A 19897-nucleotide genomic window follows, 5' to 3' on the forward strand; every position below is an offset into this window, starting at 1 on the left:
AGTCTAGAAAGATAAATTATATAGTTTGGGTATATACATGATATAAAATGATTTTTTGTGCTTCCTTTGGGGTCTCACAATTCTAGCATCGAATCTCAAAATATATAATTATAACAGGTTTATGTTTTTGATCCAAGCTGGATGGGGAGTGAATGATTTATGAGCCCTTCCCACAACTAACTGGAAGGTAAGCAGAAGAGCTCAATAGTGCCAGCAGGTTTTACTGCCAAAACCTTTTTTTTAAAATGGGATTACCTTTGTCAGTGTTTCCAAAGGTGAAAATTATTTTATTAATGCCTGTCACATGGCTTTCAAAACCCATTAGGTTTCGGTAAGAACACTCCAAACTGCCTGTCACATGCACTTGCTGAGGCTGCATATTCATTTATTGTAATCTCTAAAGCAGAGATTTCAGCTTCATTCTTTGCTATCCAGGCATTCAGGGCAGAAATATCTGCTTGAGCTGTTAGAATAATTTCTTTTATTCCCTTAATTTTAGCAAGATCTTTGGATATTTTTTCCAACATGCTTAAAACAGTAACTGAATCCTCAGGTGCATCAGAGTGTCACACAGCAGCTTCTTTTTCAGTTAGCCCAGGTGAGGTGTTTAACTTGTTGCTCTGGCACTGCCCTTTGATGTAGGAAAAGCTAAATACTTCGCTGACATTTTCAGAGTTATACTCTATTGCCTTTAATGTTAAGTCGGTTTTCTTTTAGCAGTTTTATAACAAAGGTGAAGTCAGAGCTTGATGTTTAAGTAACCACTGTCTTACCAGTCTTCCCGCAACCCTTGACTACAGTACGTTTTAAAACCTATACAAAGAAAGTGGTAAAAACTTTTGAAGACAACTCATCTGATAACAGTAACGCTGAAAATATTTTGGTAATATCTCACAGCACACTGCACCTTGACTCTATATCTTCAATACTGTAACTCTCTCTCTTTCGTAAGATACTGATTAAGCCTTCCCTCCTGTGAAGAGTACAGTCAAAAATACTAAGGATGGAGAAATAGTAACCAAACATAATACATATGCAAATAAATGCATCCTGATTGGTGGCAGCTCCATTATGTGAAATTATTCACTATAAACCATAAGGATATACAAATCTTTGCTTCCTGCTTGGCTCATCAGAGGTGATTATTACATATTACACTTTTGCTCCAGAAACCTCAATGGCTTTCAGCTCATTTCCAGGTATAACACAAGGGGCTGGGTTTGATCTATAAAGCCCTTTATGGTTTTGATTCTTGGCTTCTAAGAGAGTCCAACAGCTACAGAAGCAACTAACAAGCTGCGGCACCACTAGAAGGTGCTCAAATCTGCTTCTCCAGTGCATACTTTGTTTTTTTCTGGTGCACTTTTGGTGAAATTTCAGTTTTATATGCTACCATAATGCACATTTGACCAAACAACTTGATAATCAGCCTGTAACAGGCTTCCGTGTTTAAGTAAAGTAACTTTCCCACTTATGGGTTTTTGAAAAGTATTATCAGAATTACCTTGAATTCTTTCTAATGTCTGTTCCTTGGGTTCTTCTGCCTCAATCTGGGCGTTCACTCTGGAAGGTCGGCTCTGTACATGGATCACTTCTAATAGAGTTTCATCCTGGGCAATTCTTGTTCTGGGTGCAACTGGAACTGTCTGCTTCTGTGGAACTTTACATAAGTCAAACAGTTGAGCATGTTAAAAAAAAAAACCACATCGTGGCACTACGTTTCCATTTAATTCCAAAATAATGTCATTCTCAACAATCTAAGTGTATAACTTTAAACGCAGTCCAGAGACTGGCCTAGTGGCAGTTCCATGTGCTGCAATCTTAGGACGCCTGCTTTGTAAGATCAACTTCTGATCCCTCACACAAACAGCCGGTGCAGAGCCACAGCTGGCCTACAGTGGAACTAATATTGACACTAGCAACAGCATTCACTCACCCAGCTTTCAGGGCCAGAAGAGTGTTGTAGTTAAATGGAGGGCAAATGCAAATTGGACTTTCTAGTGACTTTCGAAGCCATTTCTCTTCCTGCCTTCTGTCAGTATGACTATGCTACGGATACCTTTGAATCAACCTGCAATAGCCAGGATGCTGAAGAATCCTACCCAAGGATCCTTGGAAATAGTGTAGAACGTGACAGCAGCAGCATGTGGAATTTGATGACATCAAGATGGCAGTTTGACTTCCTTGCTTTGGTTTTGGTTTTGACCGTGAGCTGGATGTAAAGAACTCTTCAACACTCCAGATCAACCTTCAAATCTACCTATCAGCACCCATGTAAGCAACTCCCTTGAAAGGACTTAGAAATAACATAGCTTTGCCAAGCATAAAAATAGCATGAATTACCTGTGGAATAGTTGGTTGTCTTTGTAACCGATTCCTGAGCTTCAGATATAGCTTTCAGTATTAAATTCTTATTGGCCTGTTTGGAGGGTGGTAGTGAAGGTCTGAGAGAGAGAGAGAGAGAGAGAGAAATTAATTTTTCCTGCAGATATATGAATTCCAATAGCCATTGTAAATCCAGTACTGTGATGTTTCACTTTCAACAAAATGTTAAAACACTGCATATTTAAGTACAGTGTCGCTAGAAGACACAATCTGAAAATACACTTTAACTAACTAAATCTTTTTATAAGGTATTCTTCAATTCTAATGTTTTAAACCAGTTAGCTCACATACTATACTAAACCTTTAGGTAACCTTGATTTATCCATCACCTCATTCCTTTTCCATACTCCCCTTTATTAGATTCATATTAAAAACCAGTACTGGATCATAGAAATCTTCAAGTACCTTCTTTCAGGCTTTGCTGGTACAGACACACTGCTGGAGATACTTCCTATTCGTAACCCATAGTCTTCCTCCTCCTCCTCCTCCTCCCCATCATTACTGAACTTTTTCACTTTGACCACTGAGCTTATAACTGGCAATTTTCTCTTCCTGGAGCTTTCTTCCTGCAACCAACAATTCATTAATCAGATCCACATTAATATGCAAACAAACAAGACCCTGTTAATCCACCAATATACAGATGATGGAGAGCTTCCACTTAAACGCTAATCTAGGACACTGAGACACGCTTAAAATCCTGGATGTATTGCACTGTGTGCAGAAAAAAAAAGTGCTATAGAAAGAATGAGGTTTGGGATGTGACGCACAAGCCCCTCCAAGGAATACCTAGACAGAACTCTGCTGCCAAGAGTAACATTCATACCGCTTATACTTTCCTATTTCCCCTATGCAGCAGCACTATCTTTGGATAAATACAGAGAGTGTTCACTAGCCAGACTGATGCGCCAAAGGATTTTAGTGACAGAAATCAAGATCTTTGGTGAAGAGAGAAAAACCTTTCAAGACACAAAAACTTCTCTAAGGCAAGGCTGAAGATGATAAAACTCCAAATTCTAGGGCTCTCTCCATAAATATCCCTCTATTTTTTTTAAATACAGGATTGTAATATTAATTTTTTTAAAATTGAGAAAGTAACAGCTCAAAGGGGCGTGTCTAATATACCCCAGGAAGGGAGGTGACTGGTCTGCTGCTAACTCATGAGAGACACTGGGCAAGAAACATCACTTCTCAAGACCCAGATACCCTGTCTATAAAATGGGAGGAGGATGTTTACCTGCATTTATAAAGTATTTTGGATGAAAAGCATTATATAAGCACAACAAATTATTATAATCACAAAACAATAAAAAACAAAAAACAGTTCCACTTAGAATAAAGGCAAATAATTTTTTTACTTTATTAAGAAGTTACTAGTCCTAACAATTTGAAAGTCAACTATCCATTTATCCCTTTTCTTTTACACACAATGCTCCTAAATAAATTAATATGACATTCCTAGAATTATTAGCTTGCTGCTGACAGGATCATTTTGACATCTACAGCAAGTGATGTAATAGCCATGACTTTTGAGACTAAGATTCATGCACCCTAAATACAAAGTTGTTTGGCACACTAAAAATACATAGAGATACATACACAAATAGGTAGATGGATATATTTCCTTCTTTGATCTTCAGTGTTGGTCTTTATTCCACACCTGGCAAACTGGAGATCTACAAAGAACTCATGCATGAACACAGCTATTCCAAAAAATCTAGAGATTAAAATGATTATTCTTACCTACCATATGCTCACTGCCAAAAATGTTCTAATTCATTACTCCAAGTCAGTAAAGCACCAAACAGATGCCACATCACCAAGTTAGTGAGCAATTTGTGAGGGCTTTTTTTTTTTTTTTTTTTTTAAGCGCGCTGTTTTTTGGCCAGTGGACCAAAGTGGTGAAATCCTGGCCCAACTTACATCAAAACTCCCATTGACTTCACTGGGGCCAGGATGCCCTCCTAGGTGTCATCCAAGGTGACTTGGCTTTGTTGAGTGTGTGTCAAATACAGACATAGTTTAGATCTGCATACTAACCTCACTGCTTATTTTATCAGCACTCAGTTTGAAGGTGGGCCTGTAACTCTCTGCTAAGCTGCCAAATGCTTCTGGATCACATAGTGGGATTGTTTCCAAAGACCTGCAGCTTTCCATGTCCAACTGCCTACCACCCTGTAGACTGCCTTGCTGAGGCAATCTTTGTAAGTGTATATGGCTGTCCGTGCTTCTGCTAGCTGGTGGTCTGTAGATTTCAGCAGTAGGACGGGAAGATCCATAAGTTACAGTTACAACAGCTTTCTTCCGAGACAACAATGGATTCTCCTGCACAAAATTTAGGTCTTCATCAATGAGATCATCTGGTTCAGGTTTAATGTCAATCACAGCTTCAGAAGGCAACAACTCTCTTAGAGGCTTGACCGTTGACATTAAGCGGGATGCAGATCCATCTTCATAAGACTGCCTGGAGAAAGAAGAGGTTACAAAGTCTTAACTAACTGCCAGATAAGAATCCCTGAACAACAAAATTTAGAAGAACGCTTTAAATATAAGCAGAAATAAAAAACAAGATTTTGCTCTTTTAAAAAATCTGGCAGACTTGACATCTACTTTTAGTTTTAGTTTAGTTAGTTAAGATAAGAACATTTATTGCATAAAGAAGCATGAAGTAAACTTTCCAGGTATAATATTTATTTTATGCAACACACAGTAGCAACCCTTTTCTGCTTGAGACTGGAAAAGCCTCCATTCTCCTGTTCTGGTCTCGTCAGCTAGTTAATCCCTACTGCTCTTCCAAACAACAATTCCAGTGATGTATCCCCTGAAATCTGAGCTCTTGCCAATAAGCAGGTAGAAGCCTTACCGGGCAGCAGCGGCTCTCTGCTCTTGTGAACTGGTTGAAACTCTTGAATCATTTCTTTCAGCCCGAGTGCTGGAGACTGCAAGAGGTGGTAAGATTTCCTCACGCCGTCTCTCATCACTCCCACATGAACTGCTTTTGCTTGAAGGCAAGTTGCTCTCAAAGATGTTAGAGTCTGAAGACTTTAGGCTAGTAGGTTCTGTGAAGACAGATGCACTTCACCCTTACATCAAAGTTCAGTGACTTAGCTTATGTAAATCAATTATACAGCAAGTGCAGCCTTAAAGCCACAAGCTAATGAACAATTGGCCTCTACAGAAATCCTCAGAAGCAAACCCACTGGACTTAAAAAGCAGCAAGACCTGCTTAAAAAGGTCATATTTACTTCATCCCAAAAGCAACATACATGACAATTTTCTTAATAGCCAGAAGCCACAGACATCATATACATTAAATATTAATGATACAGCCAATTAAGAACTTTTTAAAAACTGGCAAAATATATACACGAGTATAAGAAAATACTGTACTGAGATCTGCTTCCAAAGCTAAGCTATTGCTTTCTTGGACAAACTTTACTTACCAGTAGTTACAGACCGAAGTTTATCTAACACACCATGTAGCCTGAAAAAAAGAGAGAGATAAGTTCTTTCAGAACAGTAGCCATTCAAAAATCAGCAAGGTTTATAAGTTTTATTTTTCATGTCAACAAGCCACTCTCATTTGAGTGAGCCTGCTTTCCACTTCAACAATCATCCCTTTGTACATCCAACCCCAGAATCAATCAATTAAGATCTGCACACTCCCAGACTCCATCAATCAGTTTTGTACACACAGATAAAACACTCTGCTCTGTGCACCTGATCGATGCAAGATCCACTTCCCTAGCAAATGTTACATATGGACACAATGTTTTTAAAGAGAGAGCAGTCAAGAAACACTGCCAAGGAAAAATTTCAGCTAGAGCCCAAATTCAAAGGCTTCCTATTAAAAATGTATCAAGTAAAACCAACAAAGAAAACTACAAGGGAATAAAACAATCCTGTGTAAAATTTCAAACTGACTGAACACCTGCCTTCAGAGAAAAACAGAAATGCATGCCCCATTTTTAGCCCATTTTAGAATTCAACCCTACTTACTCGGTTGCAACCAGACATTTTCATAATTTAGGAGCCTAAGAGAGTTATGTGCCCAAATTCCATTGAAAGATTGAGTAAGGGATCTTTTCTTGCAAAATCAAAAGCTTTCAAGGTTCTCTCTTTTGCAATGAAAAATCTGCATCACTGACAACACTAGATGTAACACCATAAAGTTGCTTCATCAAAACCCTTCTATGTTCTGACATATTGTGATGAAATGCACCCCTGTAATTCACACCCTACACACTACTGTGATAATCTTTGTACAAGGCATGCCTTGTGAGGTACACCTCTACCCCAATATAACACGGTCGCGGGGAGCCAAAAATCCCTACCGCATTATAGCTGAAACCCCGTTATATCGAGGTAGGGGCGGCAGGTCTCCAGCGGTGATTTAAAGAGCTCCGGCCTCCAGCTGCTGCGGGGATTCCGGGCCCTTTAAATCGCCGGCGGAGCCACACTGCCGCAGCCCCGGGGTAGGGGCGGCAGGGCTCCAGCAGTAATTTAAAGGGCCCGGGGCTCCCCGCAGCAGCCAGAGCCCCGGACCCTTTAAAGCGCTGCCCGAGCCCCGCTGCCACAGCCCCAGGGTAGGGGCGGCAGGTCTCCGGTGGTGATTTAAAGAGCTCCGGGCTCCAGCTGCTGCGAGGAGCCCGGGCCCTTTAAAGCACCACCGGAGCCCCGCTGCTACCGCGCTATATGCGAACCCGTGTTCTATCAGGTCACGTTATAGCGGGGCAGAGGTGTATCATTTGAAAACTCCTAACTTGCTGATCAGTAATATCATTGTAAAATGCACCTAGCAACATTGTGTGTAAAGTTATGAACATAAGATGAAATCATGACTTAAGTGTGTTTCCCAGATAAATCTGGGGAGTAGCTAAACCAATTTCTCAAAGACAAAGGGCAAGCAGACGCCCCAGCCAGGTGTCAACAAAGCTGATGGGCCATCCCCTATCCAGTGCCCATCCTTTGGCAAGAAAGGGGGACAAGGACAAAGAAAGCTGCATCTTAGAAAAGAAACAGCATGAGGTGTCCCTGGTCCACCAGACCCCCAGTCTCTCGGTTCTCAGCTGGAAATGCCTTTGTGATCCCTCTCGCCGCATTCTCACTAGAACACTCCCAAAGCAGAGTCAGCTGAACCCGGCTGATGTGATCATCATGGATCAACTTTCACATTCAGGGCTTGACTACACTTAAAATGCTACAGCAGCACCACTGTAGTGCTTCAGTGCAGTCACTACGTATGCCGACGGGACGGATTCTCCTGTTGGTGTAGGTAATCCACCTCCCTGCAAAGTGGTAGCTATGTCAAGGGAAGAACTCTTCCACTGACCTAGCACTGTCTATTCTGAGATTTAGGCTGGTTTAATTATGCCACTCCGAGGGGTTGATTTTTCACAACCCTGACTGATGCAGTTAAACCGACCTCATTTTCTAGTGTACAGCAGGCCTCACCCCTGGTCAGAAAAGGGCTGACAAACCTTTAAACTGAGCCACAGCTCTGTCACAGCAGTGCTGTGAAACTTTTTATAGCAGAATCAGAATTATACACTAGAGCAGGGGTCGGCAACCTATGGCATGCATGCCAAAGGCAGCACGCGAGTTGATTTTCAGTGACACTCACGCTGCCCAGGTCCTGGCCACCGGTCCGGGGGGACTCTGCATTTTATTTTAATTTTAAATGAAGCTTCTTAAACATTTTAAAAACCTTATTTACTTTACATACAACAATAGTTTAGTTATATATTATAGACTTATAGAAAGAGCCCTTCTAAAAACGTTAAAATGTATCACTGGCACGCAAAACCTGAAATCAGAGTGAATAAACCAAGACTCGGCACACCACTTCTGAAAGGCTGCCGACTCCTGCACTAGAAGTATACATTATACCTGGGAATGCCCTGCAAAGGATTGGTATTGAAATCTAAGGAAAATCCATTTTGGTGAGAACAAAGACTGGAAGCATAAGAACAATGTTTAAAATTTTAGGTTTCTTGGATTTACCATTTTAATTTTTCCCATCATATTTCTAGATTGTTATCGGATACATTTCATTTAGTCTTCATATTTTCAGTTATGTTTAACCACAATGTATTTCAATATTTGATCAAATATTTGCTGTGAAGTAAATTTATATTCACAAACAGATCCAGAAACCTGAGTTGCCTGATTAAGTTACAGTACTCTCATTCCTTTAATAATTTAGAGGGCATTGTCAAAACTAAACTAAGTACATCTAAAAAATCATGTATCTTGATATATTGTCCTACACTGAAGAATAATTTCTCTTCATACCTCAAATTCTCTCTCCTCACCTCATTACTAGTCTTATGAGTAAATGATTTAATTTAATTTCAAAGTATTAAAAATGTTCTCTGTCATATTTAATAATACATTCTGGGATAGTCTAGCTAAAAGATGCTATAAAGAACAAAGTTCCAGTACTGGAACTAATCTCCACATTCGTCAGTATCTATTTTGTTTTCCAACTGATTCACGTAGCCATTGGATGCAAGACACACAGATGTGTGACTGATAAAATGACAAAAAACAAACAAACCCACAAACAAACTGTTCAGTCATGCCACAATAGGGAATAAATGACCAGGTACAAGTGTGTATACTTTTCAAAAAACAATAAATTGCATGCTCTTTTCTTCTGTTTCTGACAGGGGCCCAGAGGCGACACATAACTGTTGAGGGCAGAATTTAAAGATTGTGGGCACGTGACTGACCCACGTGTTGCCTCTGGGTGCAGGAACCTTCCAGCCCCACCTCCCTGGGCCAGGGCAGCCAATCCCGCCGGCTCCTGGAGGGCTGGGGTCGCAGGATTGGGGAGCACATGCGTCAGAGGCCCAGCACCAGCCCCGGGGAAAAGAGGAGGGAAGGTCACAGCAACAAAGTTTCTCCAAGGACCTCCCCACAGGGGGGAGGGGCGCAGGCAATGTCCCTATCTTGGGCTGAGCACAGGGAACCTACTCCTGGCACCTTCCCCAGCGACCCGGTGCCCGGCCTGGGGTTGTTGCGCTCTCCCCACCCCACCAAGCTAACCTGCCTCGTGGGCCCCTGCCTCCACCTCCCCAGCTGGTCTCTCGCAGGTAGCCACTGCACTGCACAGAGGAAGCGACCCATAGCAGCCACCCTCACCCAGCAGAAGAAGCAGCACCCGTCTCATCCCCTCCACTCACCCCCTGGGCCCACTGCCGGGGAGAATGGCCAAGCGAGCTGGAAATGTGCCGGGGAAGGGAGGAGGAGAGAAGAAGGTGCAGCATGAGAAGGACAGAGCTCCCCTTCCTGCAGCAGGCCGAGCAAAGCCCCACAAAGGCAGCTCGGTGCTCACAAAAATTTGGGTGGGGTATGTGACCCCCACACCTAACCTATGAACCTGCCTAAAATAAATGAAAAGCAATCTCACAATATGTCCTGTAAAGGGACACTGTCGTGTTGAGATCTAGTCAATTAAAAATGATAAACTAGTTCCAGGTACTACACCTGCCTTTCAGTTCTTCCTGTATATTGTTGTGGTTTAACAATCACATTTTTCCCATCTTTTAAAAAAAAATTTCTCCTGCCCTGTTGCTGTGTGAATGGCCTATAGCAACAAAAGGGGAAACCGACTACTTTACAGGAGAAACAGTGAAAATGACAATAAACAAACTGCTGCCAAAGGCACAAAGCAAATTATAAAAAAAAAAAAAAAAAAAAAACAGAACTGTAATATTTTATTTTATTTCAGTTAAAATCTTGTGTGTTACTTTAAACTATAGTAGGTAAAAAAAATTCAGAAGTCAGTTTACCTGTGGAAAAAATTGAAACTTTCAAAGTTGGAAAGCCCCTAAATTAACACAACACCCCTTTAAATATTATCAAACTTTAAAACCATTCAAGACCTAAATTTAATGAAAGGTGAAGACAGTAAGCCCCCCTAGTGTTACATTAGACAGGAGAAAATTTATGAGGGATTCATACTGTCATGTTTCAGGGTATAAAGTATCCACAGCTGCTAGGACTTTGGAAGAAATTTCCCTGATGGGAAAGTTTTTTCATAATTGTTCATCATGAGGTTTTGGAGTCATGGGGGGAGGCAGTTTGCACCTTTCTTTGAACCATCTACAGCTGTTGCCAAAGAGAGAATACAGAAGTAGATGGACCAATCATCTGCCCTGATATGGCAATTCCTATGTTCCTATAATGCCTATAGAGAAAAGGTGGGTGAAGTAATACCTTTTAGTGGACCAACTTCTGTTGATGAGAGAGGCAGGCTTATGAACTTAGGCCATGCCTATACGTACAGGGCTGCCGCGGCACAGCTGTACCGATACAGCTGCACTGCTGCAGCACGTCTGGAGAAGACGCTCTATGCCGACAGGAGAAAGCTCTCCCGTCAGCATAACAAAACCAGCTCTGTGCGCAGCAGTAGCTATGTCGGTGGGGGAAGCTCTCCTGCCAACAGAGCACTGTCCACTCCGGCACTTATGTCAGTGTAACTTATGTCACTCAAGGGGGTGGTTCTTTCACATCCCTGAGCAACATACGTTATGCTGACATGTGCTATAGTGCAGACATAGCCTTACACAGAGCTCTTCTTCAGGTCTGGGAAAGGTACTCAGAGTGTCATAACTAAATACAAAGTGGAACAGATTGTTTAGCATAAGTAGTTAACACATATTTCAAGGGACCATTCAAGGTGAAGTGACCCGTTAACACCCTTCCAGTCATAAAGGGAAGAGGAAGGGAGAAGGGGAGGCAGCTGGGGGAAGGTTGTTGGTTATAGATTATTGTAATAAGCCATAAATCCAGTGTCTGTTCAATCCATGATTTTTAGTGTTTATCTAAGTCATGAATTTAAGCTCCCAGGGTCATCTTTTGAAAGCATTGTGCAACTTTCTCAAAAAAGATATACTGGCACTAGAAAAGGTTCAGAAAAGGGCAACTAAAATGATTAGGGGTTTGGAACAGGTCCCATATGAGGAGAGATTAAAGAGGCTAGGACTTTCAGCTTGGAAAAGAGGAGACTAAGGGGGGATATGATAGAGGTATATAAAATCATGAGTGATGTGGAGAAAGTGGATAAGGAAAAGTTATTTACTTATTCCCATAATACAAGAACTAGGGGTCACCAAATGAAATTAATAGGCAGCAGGTTTATAACAAATACAAGGAAGTTCTTCTTCACGCAGCGCACAGTCAACTTGTGGAACTCCTTACCTGAGGAGGTTGTGAAGGCTAGGACTATAACAGTGTTTAAAAGAGAACTGGATAAATTCATGATGGTTAAGTCCATTAATGGCTATTAGCCAGGATGGGTAAGGAATGGTGTCCCTAGCCTCAGTTTGTCAGAGGATGGAGATGGATGGCAGGAGAGAGATCACTTGATCATTGCCTGTTAGGTCCACTCCCTCTGGGGCACCTGGCATTGGCCACTGTCGGTAGACAGGATACTGGGCTAGATGGATCTTTGGTCTGACCCGGTACGGCTGTTCTTATGTAACTTTCCTTTGAGCATGAGGACTGATAGGTCTAAGATAGAGTGACCGCTTTGTGAAAAGTGTTCACTCACAGGGGATAGGGTGTTTTTTGTCTTTTATCATTTTTCTGTGAGAGTTCATTCGAGAGCGTAGTGATTGTTTGGTTTCACCCACATAGTTGTTATTGGGGCATTTAGTGCACTGGATGAGGTACACCACGTTGTGATAGGCATGTGTAGGACCCATGGATCTTGAAAGGCGTGTTGTGGGGGGTGTTGATCATTGCAACAGTGGAGATATGTCTGCAGGCTTTGAATCTGTTGCTCTGGCAGGGTCTGGTGCTGCTTTGAGTTGATGCATTTTGGTCTGTGGGGAGCTTGCTTTTGAGGAGGAGCTTGGAGAGGCTGGGAGATTGTTTGAAGGTCAGAAGAGGGAGTTCTGGAAAGATTTCTTTCAGGATGAAGTCCCCATCGAGTATGGGTTTTAGTTGTTTCACGATACTCATATGGGTTCCAGTGTGGGTTGGTAGGTGATACCCTGAGAGACTGAATACCCCTAGTTATCTGGGTGGCCCATTCCATGATTGATCAGATCTTCTACTCTGGTGGAGTGCCCTTGTTTGGTGAAGGTGGTTGAAGTGTGTGAAGGTATATATCCTGGACTTTCTCCTTGGAGCATATTCTGTGGTATCTGAGTGCCTGACTGTAAAGAACAGATTTTTTGGTGTGGTTAACTTGATCTATGAAGATAGATGTGGTGATCCGTGGGTTTCTTGTATATGGCTGTCTGTAGGGTTCCACTGTTGAAGCTGATTGTGGTGTCCAAGAAGTTGATGCTAGCGTGGGAGCATTCCAGAAAGAGTTTAGTGGACAGGTGGTGGTTTTTAATGTTGTGGTGGAAATCTATCATTGATGTATCTGAGGCATATCACTTGTTTCATGGTGCATTTGCTCAGAAATAATTCTTCAAGGAGGAACATGAAGTGGTTGACATACTGGAAATCCATCCTGGTACCCATGGCTGTTCCCATGGTTTGGACAAAGCGTGGTGTTATTGAATGGAAAATTGTCATGGGTGAGGATGAAATGGAGGAGTTTCTCGATGTGTTTGAGGTAGATATCTGAGGGTTGTCCATTGTCTTGAAAATATTTCGAGGCAGGCAGCTATGCCATCACTGTGAGGGATATTGGCGTATAGGGAAGTGACATCCATGGTGGTAAGGATAGTGTTCTGAGGGAGGCTGTTAATGTTGCAGAGTTTGTGGAAGAAGTTCTTGTCTCTCTCACCAACACAAGTTGGTCCAATACAAGATATTACCTCACTCACCTTGTCTCTCTAAAATCCTGTGACCAACACGGATATAACACTGCATAACAATAATGCCTACACAATATCAACATCTCTAACTGAAGCTGTGTTAATCTGAATAAACGGGAAGTTTACCAAATAAATCTACCATAACCAGCTGTGACTGCACTCTGTAATGTTCTCTATTCTTATAGAATTTTGCAGTAATAATTTTCTGAGGGTGACTCCCTTGATGGGATTCAAATGTTTGAAACTCATTTTTGCTAACCATGTCTAAATAAACTCCTAATTTATTCTGAACATTTCAGAACCTTGAGGTTCAGCTGGAAAAGTGGATAAAAGGAGAATACCAATACCTCAATCTCTAACTGCTGTATATATATATATATATATATATATATATATATATATATATATATATATATATATATATATATATATATATATATATATATATATATATATATGTTAGTGTTACCACTGCCTGAATATTGGCACGCTACAAGTAATAATTTTAAAAATTATCAGTTACTATATTGCATCACTTCATGCACAAGAAAAAATTAATTGATCAAATGTTATGTGTAATTTCTTATATTCTCAAGTCTCATATACAGAAAGCAGTTATGAAATGATTGTAAGAAGTAAGGTTCATGGAAAAAGTAGCTCACAAACATACCATACAGTAAACCTGACAGTGTTGTTTCCTAGGAAAAGGGAAAGGTCCTCTGTCATCTGCTCCTGACTCTTCTTGTTGGCCACCATTACCATAATATAATCAGGGAGCTCTTCATCTAATTGGAAGAAAAAAATATACAATTTGTTATTATTTTTCAAAGCAACTTTGCAATTAACAATGACATTTTTATAAGATTTTCAAAGTAGAGTAGATGCACAAAAGAGATTAGATCCCCAAAGAAGACATCAGAATATTTCTCCAGTTTTACTATAAACCCCTTGGAATGAAGATCTTCATTAAACAGGAAGCACAGAGGTAGCAAGAGAACAGCAAAATCATGGCCAAACAGACTTCTTTGAACTGACTGGTAATTACTTGCGAATTTTCTTGCAAAATCAAAAGCTTTCAAGGTTCTCTCTTTTGCAATGAAAAATCTACATCACTGACAACACTAGATGTAGCACCATAAAGTTGCTTCATCAAAACCCTTCTATGTTCTGACATATTGTGATGAAATGCACCCCTGTATTCACACCCTACACACTACTGTGATAATCTTTGTACAAGGCATGCCTTGTGAGGTATCATTTGAAAACTCCTAACTTGCTGATCAGTAATATCATTGTAAAATGCATCTAGCAACATTGTGTGTAAAGTTATGAACATAAGATGAAATCATGACTTAAGTGTGTTTCCCAGATAAATCTGGGAAGTAGCTAAACCAATTTCTCAAAGACAAAGGGCAAGCAGACGCCCCAGGCAGGTGTCAACAAAGCTGATGGGCCATCCCCTATCCAGTGACCATCCTTTGGCAAGAAAGGGGGACAAGGACAAAGAAAGCTGCATCTTAGAAAAGAAAGAGCATGAGGTGTCCCTGGTCCATCAGACCCCCAGTCTCTTGGTTCTCAGCTGGAAATGCTTTTCAAAGAGGGACTGAAACTATAAAAAGGAGGGACAAGCACTCCAAAGCTCCCCTCCTCTCTCTCCCTGTCCATCTCCCTCTTTGCACCTGAGAAGACAAAAGAAGCAGCCATTGGACTCTGGGGGAGGGATCCTCACCTGGAAGTTTGGTCAGTAATGCTGTTGGAAGCATGTGGTAAGAAATTTTGCTTTGAATCTAATATCTAACCTGTATTCTTAAATTTATTCACCTAAATCTGGGTTACTGTTGATATTGTACTATATGTACCATATGACTTTTAAAAACAAACTTTGTATTTGTGGATAATCCAAGCACTATACGGAGATGTACAGTCACTCTTTTCACAACCTGTGTATTGTATAATTTTAACATTAGCTTTAATAAAATTTTTAAATCTGTTAAGCTAGGCACCAGAAAGCATTTTTATCTTTATTTTCTTGTAACTATTTCTGACTTTTACGCCTCATTGCTTGTACTCACTTAAAACGCTCTCTTTGTAGTTAATAAACTTGATTAAGCTAATGCAGTATTTAAGTAGAAGTGTCTGAGTAACTCCATTTAAGGTGGTAAGCTTGTGTGTATTATTCCTTAAAGGAATGACGGAATTAATGTGGACTGTTCAGGAGAGGGCTGTGCAGTACAAGACATACACTGGGGGGGGTGGGATCCAGGACTGGGAGTGTGTTGGGGTCACCCTGCAGTATAACGAAGGTTGGTAAGAGCCAGAGTGAAAACCAAGTGTGGCTGGCAGGCTGCAGCTGTACAGAGACTCATGGTGTGACCTGCATGCTGGAAGACTGTTTGTGAGCAGCCTAGGTGGGAGCTACTATAAGCAAGGTATTGTGAGGCACCCAAGGTTTACTCCTGAGGGCATTCTGCACCAAAAAAATAAAAATTCTGTGCCAAAAAAATATAAATTCTGCGCACAATATTTTAAAATTCTGCAAAATTCTGCAAATTTTATTTGTCAAATAAATGTGGAGGCTCCAGCAGGGCACTGAGGAGCACAGGCCGCTGGCTGCACAGAGGTGGGAGATCACTGTACAGCTCCCACCTGGGGGACAGACTCCGTGGTGAGGCTGCACCCAACCCTGACACAGCACAAGGACCGGGCCTGCCCCAGAAACACCCCAGGGCCCTGCCCCTCCATGCCAAGTGCACCAGGTGTGGGCAAGCAGGCTCAGCAAGGCAGGATCCAACTGTGGAGGGGCTTAGTGTGGGGGGATCCAGGTGTGGATTGAGAAGGTTCTGTGTGGGGCAATCTGGGTGCGTGGCTCAGTGGGGTCCGGGTGTGGAGGAGAGGGGGGGAGAATCTGGATGCACAAAGGCTTGTTGGGGGGTTCTGGGTGCAACGGTAATGGGACTCAGCAGAGGGTTCCAGGTGAAGGTGGCTGGGGCTCAGTGGGGGGATAGACATCAGCAGGAGGGGTGTGGGGAGCTCAGCGGGGGGGTCCAGATTCTGGGGGAGTGGGGCTCAGTGAGGTGGGGATCCAGGTGCAGCTGGCTGGGGTTCGGTACGGTGAGGATACGGGTGTGGGTGGCTCATCAGGGTGGTACGGGGGGGTGGGGCTCGTTGGGGGGGGTTATGGGTGCGAGGGGTGAGGGTCTGGGTATGAGGGGTTCTGGATGCAGTGGGGGTTGGGTGGATGGGGGAGCAGCTCCCCGTACAGTGATCCCTCCCCCTGCAGCTGAGGAGCAATGGGGTATGGATGCAGGAAGCACCGGGGAGGGGGGAGGGCACGGGCAGGAGGGGAGTTTGAAGAGCTTCCTACAGCCGAGGGAGAAATCTGGGGGTGGGTCTGACAAAGCCCCAGATGCCATGCAGGGGAAGAGGAAGTCCTGTCCTCCCTAGCCCAGCCGGGACTAGCAGCTGACCCCGGTGCAGGGTAGGAGCCACCAGCCGGCTCTTCCCCAGTCCCAGCTCCTGCCCCAAAGTGATTTAGCTGCCGGCTGCCCTGGGCACCAGAAACATACTGCTGAGGAGGGTCACATAACTGCTCTTGTGGCTTCCCTTTGCTTCCCTGTCAGAAAGTCATTTTTCTGCGGGGAAGCAAAGAAATCTGCAGGGGACATAAATTCTGAGCATGTGCAGTGGTGCAGAATTCCCCCAGGAGTAAAGGTTGTAGTACAGGGATGAGACAGCTCCTCACTGGTCTGAACTGCATTCTGGTATGTCAAACATACCTACTTATGACAGCACAACAAATGGATTATCTGATAAGCAAATGAATAAGCAAGCTTTTCATGAACAAGTTTTTCCACTTCCTCTGAAATACAATACAAGCTTCAGATATGGCTAAAGCACATAAGATTGTCAACTCCACCAGAAGCAAACTTAAAATTACAGTAAAATTTTAAAAGAGCAAGTGAGTCACACATACACAATAAACATATGAACAAAGTCATTTTGATATCACATTTGTATATTATGGCCTGTTCTTTAAACACTCATACTATATGTTTTCTCATTTATTCAAATATTTAAGATAAAAGCCCTATACTGCAAAAGGGCTTTTTCCCTCAGGAAAAGCAACCAAATAGAGCAAGGGTCGGCAACCTTCTGCACACGGCCCATCAGGGTAATCCGCTGGCGGGCCGCGAGACATTTTGTTTATGTTGACCGTCTGCAGGCACGGCCCCCCGCAGCTCCCAGTGGCCGCGGTTCACCGTTCCCGGCCAATGGGAACTGCGGAAGCGGCGGCCAGCACATCCCTGAAATAGAGAAATTTGCTTTCTGATTTATGCATAAAATTTACAGACAAACCTTTACCTATTAACTTCAAAAATTCCATCTAAAAAATATTGAATAACCATAGACAGACACTATATACTTCAAGGGGGGATGGTAAGATCATTAGGGTCTGGATTCAGCAAAGCACTTCAACTCGTGCATAACTAGGCATGTCAGCAGTGCCAATTAAATCACTTAAAATTACATACATGTTTAAGTGCTTTGTTCAATCAGGGCCTTGGTCTATATGCAAGATTAAAAACAAACTATTGTTCGTTTCAGATGAATACCAATGAAAGGATGTGTTCTTACTTTCATTCCTTACTATGTATAAAGCACTTTGCAATTCTCAACAGTGCCTTCCATTTCAAAGTATTATATTATTAAAACCTGAATAGCCCTTTGAGCAGCAGCATTTTGAACGACTTTATGAAAAGGATTCAATGTACCCTTTTTTATTTTGGTGACACTTAACAATGCTGCACAACCCCAAAGCTACCGTTGTCACTAAACGTAAAAGAAAACTAATAATGTTTACTGAAGATAATCCAATTCAGAACTCCTCCTTATCTATCTTTATCTGAGGGATTGGTGGGGAATGCTGCTGAGAGGAAATAGTGGTTACAACTACAAGTTTGTCACGGAGGTCACGGAAGTCACGGATTCCGTGACTTTCCACGATCTCCATGAAATTCTGCAGCTGCAGCGGCCAGTGGGGCTGGTCCCGGGGGCCCCCCAGTGCAGCCATGCCCTGGGGCTAAGATTTAGTCAGGGGTGTTTATAGTAAAAGTCATGGACAGGTCATGGGCCGTGAATTTTTGTTTACTGTCCATGACTTTTACTAAAAATACCCATGACTAAATCTTAACCTTAATAATGGTACATCTATTCTTTATTTAAAAAAAAAAAAACAATTTAAAAAAAAAAATCAAGGCCCCAATCTTGAAGCAACTTATTTGTGTGCTTAACTTTACACTGTAAGTTGTCTGACTTCAGAGAGACTACTCACAGTGTGTAAGGTTGAGCATATTTGTATTTAACATGTTTATTACAGTAGTACAGGGATCGGCAACTTTTGGCACGCAGCTCGCCAGGGTAAGCCCCCTGGTGGGCCGGGACGGTTTGTTTACCTGCCGCGTCCGCAGGTTCGGCCGATCGCGGCTCCCACTGGCCGCAGTTCGCCGCTCCAGGCCAATGGGGGCTGCGGGAAGCGGCGTGGGCCGAGAGATGTGCTGGCCACGGCTTCCCACCGCCCACATTGACCTGGAGCGGTGAACCGCGGACACGGCAGGTAAACAAACCGTCCCGGCCCGCCAAGGGGCTTATCCTGGCGAGCTGCGTGCCAAAGGTTGCCGATCCCTGCAGTAGTACCTTAGAACGAATCAAGAGTGGGGCCCCATTTTACTAGGACTCTACAGAGCAGCAGACAGCCTATGCCCCGAAGACTTTACAATCAAGCATATGCGTAAGCCTTTACAATATCAGGGCCTAAGGAAACAAATCAGAGAAAAGAGGAGGAAATCTTAAACTGAAATGAAAGCGTAACTGAACAGAATTACATTTTCTCTCATATTTTAAAATGTACAGAGGAGTATGACACAGTTTGTGTGACTACAGCAGTTAAATTCATATACTGCAACAGCAGTTCTTAAAGTTCATAAGATATCATTTCAGCCCTGTGCTAGTAGTTTGTGAACCGTTCCAGAATAAGATATTACTGTTCGCAGTCCCCTAGTTCTCTTACTAAATGTATGGAAGTTACTCCCTTGCTGAAAAACTTGGGCATCTGTACAAATCTGAGATTTTGATATATTTTGAAAAATTGTGGATTAGCATTTTAGAATATTTTTTCTTCTTTTTAGTTTCCTATGTTGTGAGATTTTCCTTTAACACTTATTTCTACATTATAAATAACTTTAAAAAACCAAAAACAACAGTCTTTTTGCAGAAAACCTAACAGAATGGCACAAATAGACACAAATCGGAACAAAAATGTACACATACAGAATGGTCTATGCTCAGAATAGTAAAAATGTCTCAAGAAGTAGGGAGGATTTTGGTTTTCTAAAGGAAGAAATGGAGGCAAATATTAATTGGAAGGCTGTTCCAAGCATTAAGGGTAACATGAAAGAAGGTGTAAAAATCAGGAGCGAGAAATGACGACAAAGGACCACAACAACTTGAGTGTAGACAGAAGGTAGGATAAGACGTGGGCAAAGATGTAGGTGAGTCCAGAGACCTTTCAATAAAACAAGAAGCTTGAACTTAATTCAGAAGAAGAACAGGAGCCATTGTAAAGATTATCTTGGTAACTGTCTTTTGAATGAACTAGTTGGTGGGGACAGACAATGGAAGAGGGGGTTACAGAAGAACAGCCATACTGGCTCAGATCAAAGGTCCATCTA

The 19897-nt window shown here is 42.2% G+C and overlaps 1 protein-coding gene across 1 annotated transcript in view; it reads right to left on the reverse strand.

The window, feature by feature from the left end:
* ZC3H14 (zinc finger CCCH-type containing 14) overlaps nucleotides 1–19897 on the reverse strand; it is a 42156-nt gene that overhangs the window by 17931 nt on the left and 4328 nt on the right. The window contains exons 3-9 of the mRNA XM_065403929.1: nucleotides 13840–13954; nucleotides 5829–5869; nucleotides 5249–5444; nucleotides 4426–4849; nucleotides 2791–2951; nucleotides 2344–2444; nucleotides 1505–1660 (exon numbers count right to left, since the gene is read on the reverse strand). Of these exons, the coding sequence (XP_065260001.1) occupies nucleotides 1505–1660; nucleotides 2344–2444; nucleotides 2791–2951; nucleotides 4426–4849; nucleotides 5249–5444; nucleotides 5829–5869; nucleotides 13840–13954 (1194 nt within the window). The remainder of the gene's footprint in view (nucleotides 1–1504; nucleotides 1661–2343; nucleotides 2445–2790; nucleotides 2952–4425; nucleotides 4850–5248; nucleotides 5445–5828; nucleotides 5870–13839; nucleotides 13955–19897) is intronic.

This window comes from Emys orbicularis, chromosome 4 (genome assembly GCF_028017835.1).
Source record: "Emys orbicularis isolate rEmyOrb1 chromosome 4, rEmyOrb1.hap1, whole genome shotgun sequence".
Classification (NCBI taxonomy): Eukaryota; Metazoa; Chordata; order Testudines; family Emydidae; genus Emys; species Emys orbicularis.